Below are 13,978 nucleotides of genomic sequence, written 5' to 3'. Positions count from 1 at the left end.
CACGCCGCCGCGCCGCTGTCTGCGCAGCTCCCCCCTCCCAGGGAGGGGGAAGGAGGAGCCCCAGACCCCCCGCGCCGGCTACCCACACCTCAGTTCTTGAGGCTGATGCTATAGGCGAAGGTCGTACTCTGGCTTCGGTGTTGCTACAGCACTGTGCTTTGCGTGTGGTGTTTGTTTTTGTGGGTGCGAGAGCCAGGAGTTATCTTCAGTACTCGGGCTGCATGCGCCTAGGGCTTCCTTCCCTAGGTGCCCTGTAAGTACTGCCCTTGGGGTTTGGGGCCACCTTCCACAGGCTCCTCGGGGTCTGCCTCTGCTGGTCCGTTTTACCTTTTCGGTTTTTCGGCCGCCTGTTGGGCTCCTGAGTGCTCTGTTCTCCCTTGTTACCGGCAGGTAAGAGGCAGTTTGCACTGGTAGGGGCGCAGGGTGCTGCACATCTTGTATTCCCGACATAGCGGCCGGCTCTGTTCCTTGGGGTTCGATGTCGTCTTGCGGGGTTTTATTTTTCTTTGTTTTTGCCTGGTGGGGGGTTCTGTCCTATTATTCCATTAGTTTTTGCCCTTCCACGGTTCTCCTCGGTGGCGCGGCCCCTGCTAGGTCCCCGTTAGTGTACACGTCCCTGGGGTACAGCTATAGAAGTTCGCTTGATAGTTTTGGGCGCCGGTTAGCAGCGCCCCGCCTGGGACTACCTGAGCACAAGTCCTCTTAAAGTAAATGCTCAGGAGCCTGGGAATCTCCTTGGGGGTGCGTGGGTCCGATGGATGTGACCCCGGAGTCCCCGCTCGCTGTGTGCGAGTTTGAGGGTTGCTCGGTCCCCTTGCCTCAGGGTGACCCTCATTGTTTTTGCCTCTGCCACGCTGCCTGTTGGGTTGGTGATACTTTCGACCCTGAGTCCTGTGAGTGTTGCTCCTTGCTTGTGACTCAATTTACCCAATCCTCTGATGATTCTCTTAGGGTACAGGCAGCGCGTGCGTTGCAGTCTAGGTTTCGTCTATTGCAACACGCTCGGTTGGTTGCTCACCCGGATGCCCCGGGGCTGCCCCGCTTGCTTTTCGAGACCCGGACTTGGGGGTGGGGGTCGCTTCGATCCTGGTTCAGTCCGCACCTCCTCGTCCTTCCCCTTGTGTTTGTTCTGTTCCCCCCCCCCCCTGCTTCCGGCCCCGAAGCGTCTGAGGGTTTTGGGGTCGGAGCAGGGGTTACTTGATCTAGAGACTCGTGCAGCTTCGGGGGGGGGGGGGGGGGGGTGCCCCTACCGAGGGGACGACGGAGGCATTCAAGTCTTGTCTCCCGGCCGAAGCTTCTGGGTCTGACCAGTGGGGCCCCCTTCCTCCAGCTTTTCCGGCTGCTCTGTCCTTGTCTTGTGGGGTGGGGGCTTGGGGAGAGGACTCGGCCTCGGGTCCGGTGGTGAAGGACCTCGAGGCTGGGGAGGAGCTGACTTGGGGGCCTTGGACCCCGCTGGACCCCGCCTGGGTTTTTCTTCCCTATGAGCGGGGCTTATTGTTACAAGGAGTGGGGTTTTCTTTTCCCCCCCTCTGCGTACGAGTTGGATTTATTGTTAGCCCCTCCCCGGGTACGGTTCCGTGTTCCCCCGGGTACATCTGTTTCGTCTTTCCAGAGGTTTTCGGCTTATCGCATCCAACCTGGTGTGGTGCGGGCGGCCATTGCAGCTTACCTCCTGAGTGACCTGGATTATGCCTCGGAAATGGATCTGTCCGAGTTCAGGTTTGGGACTTCATTCCCTTTCTGGCTCCGTTACGAGGTTCCAGAGTCTTCCTGGCTAGCATACTGCCCCTTGTTTGTTCTGGATTCCTGGCATTCCTTCTCCATGTGCAGGTTCCCACCCTTTCGGCGGCGCTCATTGCGGAGGACTTGCGCGTCCGGGGCCTTTTGGCTTCGGCCTTGCAGTTCTTTTCCCTCTTGGAGCTGTCCTCGGATTGGGTCATGGAGGATGTGAGGACGCTTGGGTCTGTCCCGGGGTCCGGCACCTTGTCCTCAGCTGCGCGTTCGTCGGCTGCCTTGTTGAAGCTGTTCACACCAATTTTGCGGGATGCTGTTTCCCTGTTTTATGCTTCCCGTCTCGCATGTTGGCAGACGGTGCTGGGTTCCTCCATGGAATCTGCTTGGGCTCTGGCTCTTAGGCGTTCTTCACCTTTTTGTCCTCTTCTGTTTGAGGAGTCAGGCTGTGGCGCAGTTTATTCAGGCTGCGTCGGCGGCTTGTCGTCCGATGTCGGACTTGTTGGTTTTCCAGGGGTCCCGGGGTGGGTCTTCCCGGAAGGGTCGTGCCAGGGCTCGGGGTTCCTCTCGTCGTGGTAGGCCTCTGGTGTCAGGTTCGGGTTCGGCTCCTACTCTGGACCCTCCCTCGTCTGGTTGGCGCGGCGTTCGCTCTGTGCGGGGTTCTGGGTCTCGTAAGGGTTGCCGGCCCTTTCGCGGTTTGCCCCATTCATGGGGCGATGGGGGGACGGCTTGCGCTGTTCGCCCGCACCTGGTCCCACGATTCGTGAGCCTTTCGCGTCGTGCCTGGCGGCCTGCGGTGGCATTGGGTGGCCCCTCCCCCCTTGGGGGGGGGGGGTCGGGGCTGGCAGGGCAGGTTTCTTTCCCTGTGCTCTGTCGAGTCATCTTGGGGTGGGTACGCTTGGGCGTCGTCGCAGGTCCAGCCTTGGTGTCAGGCGCTGGTTGCTCGGTGTCCGAACCCGAGGGTTTTCCCGCCGCACCGGCTCTTTCAGCAGATCGGGCCGGTACGTCACGTGGCTGGTTCGATCTTCTCCTCGAGTCGTTGCGTATGGGTTTTTTGACTCGAATCTATCATCATCTCTATGGTGATCAGGTGGCCTCCTTGTTGGTGTCCCACCTGAGGGCTTCTTTTCGACGGCAGTATGAAGTTTCCTGGCGGTCCTTCTGTTTCTTTTTGCGTCTTCGTCGTGTTAGTTCTTTGTCTGCTCGGGTGGTCTTGTCCTTCCTCTCGTGGTTGTTTTAGGACCGTCATCTTATGCCTAACACTGTCGCCTCGTATTATGCGGCGCTGGCGGAGCCGCTTCAGCTTGTCTTCGGTATCGATGTTACGCCTGCGCCATTTCGCAAGCTGTCTCGTGCATTGTTTCACCTCCGGCCTGCTCATGCGCCGCCTGAGCCGTCCTGGTCTTTGGACAGAGTGCTCGCTTTCCTTTCGTCTCCTCGTTTCGTTGTGGCCCCTTCGGTCCAGGATTGTTTTTTCCAAAGCTCTTTTCTTATTGGCTTTGGCCTCTGGGGGTCGGGTAGCGGAGCTTCATGCTCTCCTCCAGCGCAGGGGTTTCTGCTTTTTTGGTCGGGGAGATTGTTTTGTTCGCTTGCAGCCGTCTCCTTCTTTTCTGGCGAAGAATGAGACTGCTGCGTTCTGGAGGGGTCCATGGGTGGTTGATGCTTGGTTGGTCAGGCCAGGGGTGCATCATGTTTTGTGTCCGGTTGCGGCGCTTTGCCGTTATTTGCGCGCGACGGCTTCTGTGTCTGGAGACGCGCTGTGGGTTGATCCGGTTTCCCTTCTTCCCTGTTCGCGGATTCGGGTCTCCCAGGTCGTCCGCAGGGTTATTAAGTCCAGCCAGCCTGCAGTCTATCCCCGTGCCTATGACGTTCGTAAGTTCGCGGCTCTTGCTGCCATCTTTGGGAATGTCTTGGTCTGATATTCGGGCGCAGGGATTTTGGCGGTCGAACAGGGTCCTGGCTGCTCGTTACCTTGTGAATGTCCCTGGGCCCAGTCGGGCCTGTGTTGCGTTGGGTCGGTGGTTGCAGTCAGTTGTCTCGGCTACGAGTTGAGGAGTGAGTGACAACCGCCTCCTGGGTAAGTCCCTCTTTTTCCGTCTGTGGGTACTTAGCTCCGGGGAGCTGACGGAGTTCCCCCCAGAAAACCAGCGTTGAATGTAATGAAACGCCATTTTCTGGGTGAGTCCTGGAGGCTCCCCAGCATCCTTCCCTCCCTCCGGTCGGCGTTTTTTTTCGCATTTTTGACATCCAGCCTCAAGAACTGAGGTGTGGGTAGCCGACGTGGAGGGTCTGGAGCTCCCCCTTCCCCCTCCCGGGGAGGGGGGAGCTGTGCAGACAGCGATGCGGCGGCGTGTGACGTCACACTAGTTTGCTTGTTTTTTGTTGGGGAGTTCTATCCACTAGTTCGTCTTTTGGTAGCAATTTTAACCAGAATAGGGGTTTGTTTTGGGGCGCTTACCTTCCTGGGTGCCTGTTCCGGTCGATGGCAGACATAGAATGCTTCCAACCACACGGGGGCTTCTATAGGCCATTGCTCCCCTTGCCTCTCTGAGAGGGCCCGGTTCTGGCCGTGGTCCCCGGTAGGCCTAAGAACTCCATACACATGACTGATGCCAAAGTCTGACATTAGCATATCAGCCTGGGATAGCTCCGGGGAGCCTCCGGGACTCACCCAGAAAATGGCGTTTCATTACATTCAACGCTGTTTTTTTACCTCTCATATGTTTTCTTGTGCACTTTTTTTCCTCAGCTCTGCCACTCCTCCTCCTCCCTGCCTTTCTGTTTTCTGGGGTGGAGTGTATTTGTTTTTCTTTCTTCTTGTTGTATTTCATTTGCCCCCAGTCCAAGGTCTTTTATTTCTCATAGATTTTGTTCTTTGGGTCCTGAGGATCAGTTCCTTCATACGTGGCTGTCTCCTTCCTTCTTGGCTTCCCATCCTTCCTTCCTTGTTGCCTGTGTCTCATTAGCTGCTTTTTGTCTACACATTTCTGAAGTGGGCGAATGGGGGGAGGGTGGGGACAGGGGTGCCAGTTAGGTATGGATAATGAGTGTTGTCATACTGTTTGGTAGGGTTGTTGCATGCTGGTGGACTGAAGGCCTTTATTTGTCATCCTGATTAAATATCTCCAGGTGCCATTATGTCAACTTTTCATGAGTTGCCAATCGTAATTCGTTTACCTTTAGGTGTTCTGTCACAAGCATGGCAAAGACCCCCCCCCCTCCCCTCTTTCCTAATTTTTCTGTTATGTCTCCAAATTGAATAGCCCCTCAAGAATACGACCTCTTTTAAAATATCCTCTTTGAGATTTGTCTCTGTTAGTGCAACAATATCTGACGTCTTAAGCAGTATTATAATGTTTAGCTCCAGTATTTTTTATTCACGCTCCATCTAATGTTAGTACATACAATTTTCAGGGACATGTTCCCTCTCTCCTTGTCCTTCACTCCCCCTATCTCTAGTAATTTTGTTGGTTTGCCCTTTTGTACCATTTCACAGGCTTGCCTATACCTGACACCATGTAGAAAATAACTAGCATTGAATGTAATGAATCACCAATTTCTGGATGAGCCCCGGTAGCTCCCTGAAGTTATTACACTGATTTGGTGCCATACTACTAGGTGCCATCAGTTGCAGAGTTCTTATTGATTTACCAGGGACCACAAGCCAGAACCTGACTCTGAACGAGATAGCTTAAGGGAGCCACCGAAGCTCTACCCGAAAAAAGACATTTCAGTGCATTCCACTGTGGTTTTTGGACGCGCTAATATTGTCTGATATTTGTTTCCGGTTTGAGTTGAGCTCTGATCCTTAAGCTCTTCCTTACTTCACAGAGCCAGAGTCTGGTCCTGGCTCTCAGCAGGCCTTGGGTGGTTCTCAGAGGCCTAGTGAGATTCCATAAGGCTTGGTAGCCCCAGTGCTATATCTTAGAAAGCTACTCAGATGAACCTCATATAAATATTAAGTACTGTACAATATTATAAACTATGTTTCAAGCAGACCTTACCTGTCTATAACTCTCGTGTCTGAAAGGTTGCAAACGATCCCTCTTTTGTTCACGTCCCATTACTCAGAACAACCATGTAGTCATCTAAAATGAGAACAAATACATGCATTTATGGAATGGAAAATATTGCCTTCATAAACTGTTGCAAGGTTAAAACAATGATGTAAGTAATTTACCAATACAATATGTTGGCATTAGACATTCACAGAAAAACTTGTGCTGAAGGAAAGGGAATGACAATACAAATTCTGCATAAATATTATTGAACTTTATTTGCAACATTTCCATAACTTCCTAGTACTGTATGAATGTAACTAATTTCCACGCCACCCCCCCCTCCCCGAGAGGGGGAAGGGGGAGCCCCAGACCCTCCACGCCGGCGATCCAACTGGCAGTTCTTAGGCTGGATGTCAAAAGACGCGAAAACGCCACCAACCGGAAGGAGGGAAGGATGCCGGGGAGCCTCCGAGACTCACCCAGAAAATGGCGTTTCATTACATTCAACGCTGGTTTTCTGGGGGAAGCCCCGTCGGCTCCCCGGAGCTACCTTACCAAAAGATAAGTAAAACAGGGAAAAAACCGGGAGGCAGATACCACACGTCCTAACTGAACAACCAAAACCAGAAACAAAAAGACCAAAACGAGAAGAAAAAAAAAACCACCCAGGCCAACGACCAGGACGGCCTCAAAACTCAAGAGCAAGCCAGAGGGGAACGATGCCCAGGACAGCAAGTGGAATGGAGCAGAAGGAACCGCAACACTGAACGTAAGCAGGAGCGGCTCTGCCAGCACCACCCAACATGAGGTGACAGGACAATCCCAGACAACGGTCCCAGAACAACCCCGAAGGGAAGACAAAGCAACCCTATCAAAGACCGAAGGACCCTTCGCAGCAACAGGAAAACCAAACACCACCCCCGAGACGAAACGTGCAGGTGGGAGACCAATAACGAACCCACCTGTGCCGACACAAACGACGAGAAACGAACACCACGATCGAAAGCGCAAAACGCGAATCTAAAAACAGCGACCCCACAACCCAAAGGAGCAACAAAACCAGCTCCAACAGGGAAGAATGATACACGCATCCCCGAGGCATCCAAGAGGAGGACCACCGAGGACGAGAACCGCAGGAAAACAAACACACCCGGTCCGGAAAAGGAACAAGGAAAAACCGAAACCAGGATCGGAACCCAGCAAACCCGGTTCCAAGAAAAGGAACCAGGAAGGCAGGAGCGGCAAACCAAAAAGTCCACATCCCCCCCCCACAGACAGCGCAACCCGAAGCCTGCAAAAAACCACACAGAAATCGCAGGAACTCGGTACCAAAATGGAACACCGGAGAAGTCCAAAAGCAGGACGTGGAACATGGACAGAGGTCCACCGGAGCACCAAAGAGGATAATCAAGAAGCACTGACTCAAATACACAAAAAGTGTAGCATGGGGCAGGAAAAACTGCATTAGGTAAGGAAAACCACGAATACGGCCCAAAGAGCGGCCGGGAAGTAATGCACACGACCAACCACAAAATGTGTAGAGGAGCGCGTACATACCTGAGGGACCTTACGGACAGCAGGGTTATCTTGAGGTTCTTGAGAAGATCTCTCCCTCGGCCATGTGAGGGTGCAGTCAGGCACCGAAGATAGGCAAGGAAAGAGTCCAGACAGGGAAAAGACCCAGGGGTCTACAACGAAAACAAAAGCACCGCAATGCGGGGCAGAGCCCCACAGGACAACAAAGAACAAGAGATGGACAAAAGGCACTAAAGACGCACGCAAGGTGACCAAACACCACACCCAACACCCCAGTCAGGAGCCATCGACACAATCCCGCCAAGCAGGGAAGAGTAAACAAGGATGGAACAGTGAACAAGGGTGGAGGAAGGAGTAGAGTATCCCAAGAAGATACTCGCTCCAAACGCATGAGCCTAACGAGAGAAGCAAAGCTCTACAAAGTACCAACGACGGAACTCAAACCGTTCCGTATGTCCAACAAAAAGTCCTGCCAACCTGTGGGGAACTGAGGCGGCGTCCAAGCATATAACCAGCAGAGTAGCGAATAATAACTAGTCTACCGGCAAGTGTGGTCTAGAACAGACATTCGAGACACCGTACCGACACTCGCCCAACCCGCACCATTGCCCACCAACGATCTGTATACAACTACTGTATATGCAACAAAAGATAAGTAGTCCCTTAGTGTTTGTGTTAATTGACCAATCTCCATGAAACAATTGAAACTGGGATAGTGGCAAACGCGACCCGTGCGGCACAGTAACAGGCCCGGTGATGTGCGGAACCAATTACCACGTAACGTGGTGGTGGGGCCCCACTATTGGTGCAAGGGCGGGTTGGACATGCAAGTGAGTGGGAATGTATGATAATCTTCTTGTTTGAGGAGCTGTTCACTGGAGACAGTTAAGCAAATCCCAGCTGTGTCTGGGTACAAGTGACCGGATGAACAACCCAGCAGGTATTCCTCCTATCGGGGAGTGTTGTACATGCTGCTATGGCGGTGTTTCTACTCACAAGATGAGTGGCGCTGCCCAATAAACTCGCCCCTTGGAGCAAAATTTAATTTAAATTAGTAGCTGCCTCGCACAGGCCAAGAGGCCCTCCGCAGGGCCATTGCACTTATGTAATTACCTAAGTGTAATTACCTAAGTGTAGTTACAGGATGAGAGCTACGCTCGTTGTGTCCCGTCTTCCCAGCATTCTTTGTCATATAACGCTTTGAAACTACTGACGGTCTTGGCCTCCACCACCTTCTCCCCTAACTTGTTCCAACCGTCTACCACTCTGTTTGCGAAAGTGAATTTTCTTATATTTCTTCGGCATCTGTGTTTAGCTAGTTTATATCTATGACCTCTTGTTCTTAACGTTCCAGGTCTCAAGAAATCTTCCCTATCGATTTTATCAATTCCTGTTACTATTTTGTATGTAGTGATCATATCACCTCTTTTTCTTCTGTCTTCTAGTTTTGGCATATTTAATGCCTCTAACCTCTCCTTGTAGCTCTTGCCCTTCAGTTCTGGGAGCCACTTAGTAGCATGTCTTTGCACCTTTTCCAGTTTGTTGATGTGCTTCTTAAGATATGGGCACCACACAACTACTGCATATTCTAGCTTTGGCCTGACAAAAGTCGTGAACAATTTCTTTAGTATATCGCCATCCATGTATTTAAAAGCAATTCTGAAGTTAGAAAGCGTGGCATAGGCTCCTCGCACAATATTCTTTATGTGGTCCTCAGGTGATAGTTTTCTATCTACAACCACCCCTAGATCTCTTTCTTTATCAGAATTCTTTAAAGATTTCTCACATAATATATAGGTTGTGTGGGGTCTATGTTCTCCTATTCCACATTCCATAACATGGCATTTATTAACATTAAATTCCATTTGCCAAGTGGCGCTCCATGTACTTATTTTGTCCAGGTCTTCTTGAAGGGCATGACAATCATCTAAGTTTCTTATCCTTCCTATTATCTTAGCATCATCAGCAAACATGTTCATATAATTCTGTATACCAACTGGTAGATCATTTATGTACACAATAAACATCACTGGTGCAAGAACTGAACCCTGTGGTACTCCACTTGTGACATTTCTCCAGTCCGATACATTGCCTCTGATCACAGCCCTCATTTTTCTATCAGTCAGAAAATTTTTCATCCATGTTAGAAGCGTACCTGTCACTCCTCCAATATTTTCCAGTTTCCAGAACAACCTCTTATGTGGAACTCTGTCGAAAGCCTTTTTTAGGTCCAGATAGATGCAGTCAACCCAACCATCTCTTTCCTGTAATATCTCTGTTGCTCGATCATAGAAGCTGAGTAAATTCGATACACAGGATCTTCCAGATCGAAAACCATACTGTCTGTCTGATATTATATCATTTCTCTCCAGGTGTTCTACCCATTTAGTTTTAATTATTTTTTCCAATATTTTGACTATTACACTTGTCAATGATACCGGTCTATAATTAAGGGGGTCTTCCCTGCTCCCACTTTTGTAGATTGGAACTATGTTAGCCTTTTTCCACACATCAGCTACAACTCCTGTATACAGGGATGCCTGAAAAATCAGTTGAAGAGGAATGCTGAGCTCAGGTGCACATTCTCTCAGAACCCATGGTGAAACTCCATCTGGACCAACTGCTTTGTTCTTATTTAGCTCCTTGAGCATTTTTTCCACTTCGTCTCTAGACACCTCTATGTGCTCTATGTTGTTCTCTGGAATTCTTATTGTATCTGGTTCCCTGAAGATTTCATTTTGTACAAACACACTTTGGAACTTTTCGTTTAATGTTTCACACATTTCCTTTTAATTTTCCGTGAATCTATTTCCCATTTTCAACCTCTGAATATTATCCTTTACCTGCAATTTGTTGTTTATGAATTTATAGAACAGACCTGGTTCTGTTTTGCATTTGTCTGCAATCCCTTTTTCAAAATTTCTTTCTGCCTCTCTCCTCACTGCCGTGTAGTTGTTTCTCGCATCTTTGTATCGCTGGTATGTTTGGGGGTTCGGCCTCTTCCTATATTGATTCCATTTTTGTGTCTTTTGGTCTCTGGCCCTCTCGCACTTTCTGTTGAACCAATCCTGTTTCCTAGTTCTGCTTCTCTGTTTTGGTATAAATTTTTTTGTGCCTTTATCATATATTTCACAAAACCTGACATACATCTCATTCACTTCCTTGCCTAGCAACAAGTCTGTCCAATTATACTCACTAAAAAATTTTCTAAGGTTGCCATAATGTCCTCTCCTAAAGTCAGGTTTTTCATTTGCATCGACCGTCATATTTTCTTCCAGATTATAACGCATTGCATACTTTATTCCCAAAAAGACATGGTCACTTTTACCCAAGGGAGGAAGGCACTGAATGTCAAATATTTCTTCCTCCTTCCTGGTAAATATCAAATCTAGCATGGAGGGGACGTCCCCTTCCCTCATCCTCGTAGCTTGTTTAACATGTTGATACAAGAATGTTTCCAGGATGAGGTCTACAGATTTACAGGTCCAGAAATCTTCTGTTTTAGCTTCACATGCTTCCCAGTTTATGGATTTCAAGTTGAAGTCGCCGACTATCAACAGTTGTGAACTATCATTATCCGCTCTCGCTATGATCTCTCTCATTATTGTTATAAGACCTTCTCGTTTACTATCTAGCTCCTCCTTTGACCATGTGCTGCTTAACGGTGGACTATATGCATTCATGATCATTAGTTTATCATCCTCATGGCAGATCTCTAGTGCTATTATGTCAACTTCTTGTGGATTGGCAGTCACTATTTCGTTCACCTTTAGGTGTTCTTTCACCAGCACAGCAACGCCACCGCCTTTCCTGATTTTTCTGTCCCGTCTCCAAATTTAGTAGCCCCTTGGGAATATGACCTCATTTAAAATAGCATCTTCAAGTTTTGTCTCCGTGAGTGCAACAATGTCTGGTGTCTGCAGCTGTATTATATCACTTAACTCCAGTATCTTTGATCTTACTCCATCTATGTTGGTGTATGCAATCTTGAGGAACTTGTTCCCCCTCTTCTTATTTTTCACTCCCCCTTTCTCTAATGATTTTGTTGGTTTGCCTTTATGTACCACTTTACTGGCCTGCCTACCCTTATCACTTTGTAGAAAAAAGAATTGATTTCTTCTTCATTCCTGCTCTCATTTAAACGTTTTGCCTCGGCGAGGTTCAGTTTCAGCTTCTCTCTATCTTCTTTTGAAAGATCTCGTCTCAACGACCACACTTTCCCATCCTCATCACTTTGTAATTTTCTAGCATTCCTTAATACTTCTTCCATTTGTTTGGTACCATTTAGGGTGATCCTCAAAGGTCGATCTTTCCCTTTTACATATCTGCCTATTCTCCTGTAGTCGCAGACATTCTCTATGGTTGTAAGACCTTCCACGAGGCCAACAATTTTATCTACTACTTTTTCTTCTTCTACAGCTCTTTCTGACCTAGATGTTATCTCCTTTTCCTTGCAGCCAAAAATGATCAGGGACTTACTCCGATCAACTGTGTTTTGCACCAACTTCGGGTTAGATGCCAATTCTTTCCTCACTTCTAGCCTAATGTTTGTTTTATCTTGGTTGCTGCAGTGTTTGACTTCCTTTACTGCTTCTTCTATTTTTTCCTTCTCCTTGGCCACTTGTGCATAAGTGAGTTGCATATCTTTCTTGCACTGTTCTATTCCCTGTGTAACTTCCTCCATCTGTGCTGACAAAAGCTGTTTCTCCTGTTGAAATTCCTTACCTAACCTATTGTAGTTATTTATGTTTAAATTTACTTTAACTTCTTCCAAAGCTATTTTTAAGAGTCTATTTTCTTCTTCCATGGCTTTGCAATTAGTTTCCAATTGAATCTTATCCTTGCGCAAGTCTTTCACTACACCCTCAAGACATACAACTTTGCTATTTAAATGGTCATTACTTTCTTTCAATTTACTAATTATTTCTACATGAGAGGTCACAATAGTATCTAATTTTACCAGCTTGTTGTATAGACTGGTTATCTCAATGCTTTCTTCACTGAATCCAGCAAAATCAAGCTCTGTTTTGTATTTCCTCTTGCAGGCGGCCATCTTGAATGTTGTTCTCTGCACTGTAAACACTAGGGGTAACTTTTTCTCATCCACTATTTCACTTCCCTTGGCACATTCCTGTTATCTCACCTATTTTTCAAAAGCACTATACCTTTATGTTCTCTGGGACACCATTCACTATCACCATCCTGTACTACAATCCTGTCCGAATGCATGTACACACAAGGGGACACAGGAGGTAGTGAGCACCCAAAGGAGCCAGACACTAAAAAGAACCCGAGTAATGGCAGAGGGAAAGGAAGGCAAAAGCACCAAAATGCCATGAGGAGGCAGACGCCACCCACAGGAGCAAACAAGAAGACAGAGCCCAGAAGGCTCAGGAAACTGCGCAACCGTCAACTGACAGGAGAGGTGGGGCCCAAGAGCCAGAGCTCAACCCCCGCAAGCACTACTAGGCAAGCACCCCACCAAAAGTGAGAACCAGCACTAGGCCGACAGAAGCGCCAGACAAGACAACCTCACCTGCAGAGCAGACACACGACCGTGCCACAACACAGGCAAGCCAAGGAACATACTAGGAGCAGCGCTAAAGGTGTGCCCGAAAGCCATGCATACTCGAGGCAGTAGGCACAGTATGTACCCTTTCCTGAATAAAATGCGAGGTCGAAGGAGAATACGGCCAGAGGTGCGCGCCCTGCAGAAGACGAAGCAGAACAAAGGGAGCACAAAGTGACATCCCCCAACATAAATCCAAAACACCCTCAGCATCCAGGGGGCCACGACCGGAGGGAGAAACGAGCAAGAAGCCGTAGAAAACCACGAGGAACGGCGCGAACACACAAGCATACCGCCTGTAAACAAAACGCACACCGCGGCCCCAGCACACGAGGTACGAAACGCACCACCCGTCCTCCGGGAGGCGTGGCTCGTACACCAGGCGGACACACAACGTACAGACATCGTACAAACACCAGGAAGGTGTGCGGAAAGAAGACAAAGAACGCCGAAACTGGAAGTAGAGACGACGCGAAAACAAAACAAGGCAAAAACGAAGCAAAAGGAAAACAGATGAAGGAAGGGAACCAACAAGGCCGACAAAAACCACATCGAAAATCAACAGACGTTCCAATAATATTGGAAGGTACGAAGAGACTCGTGAACCAACGAAAACGCTTTGCCCTATCTATAAATCCATCATTTTTTGTAAAATCTCTCAGACGTATGGACTTTACCTAAATAAACATTTATATTTATTATTTATTAAGAACCCCGACAAGCACCCCTGACCAAGGAACTTGCAGGTACAAAGATACGAAACGGCTGAGGCCCTGCGTACTAGGCCAAGATAGAAATCCAGCAATGATTGTTACACACCTTGTATGGATGTACCTTACCTGAACACTTTTTTTTTTTTCGTGAACAGCATCGCGACATAAGAACGAAAAGGGAAAGGAAAAGGGGGTGAAACACCCTCATGAACGACGGGACCGACGAACCCGAAGGAACACGGAACCGAACCCAGGGAGGGGTACACCCGAAAACAACAGGAACACAGAGGGAAGGAACAACCCCACTCTGAGGAACTGCCAGCCCCACATCAAAGGTACAAGGACCCAAGAGGGGCAAACGGGGCCGAGGCCCCCTCAGGTAACCCCTCCCTAACCCCGGGAACCTCTATGGCATGACCCAGGGCCGA

The 13,978-nt window shown here is 49.0% G+C and overlaps 1 protein-coding gene across 13 annotated transcripts in view; it reads right to left on the bottom strand.

Annotated features, from left to right (window-relative positions):
* LOC123766903 (zinc finger protein 557) overlaps positions 1–13,978 on the bottom strand; it is a 143,843-nt gene that overhangs the window by 21,023 nt on the left and 108,842 nt on the right. For all 13 annotated transcript variants that reach the window (XR_011223327.1, XR_011223329.1, XR_011223325.1 and 10 more), the window contains one exon: positions 5,736–5,819. Coding sequence is in view for 5 of the 13 variants with exons in the window: in XM_069307466.1 (XP_069163567.1) it covers positions 5,785–5,819 (35 nt within the window). In the remaining 8 variants the exon portion in view is untranslated. The remainder of the gene's footprint in view (positions 1–5,735; positions 5,820–13,978) is intronic.

Source organism: Procambarus clarkii, chromosome 60 (assembly GCF_040958095.1).
Source record: "Procambarus clarkii isolate CNS0578487 chromosome 60, FALCON_Pclarkii_2.0, whole genome shotgun sequence".
NCBI lineage: Eukaryota > Metazoa > Arthropoda > Malacostraca > Decapoda > Cambaridae > Procambarus > Procambarus clarkii.
The sequence above is the reverse complement of the archived record's forward strand: the minus strand, read 5'-3'. Positions and strand labels throughout refer to the sequence as shown.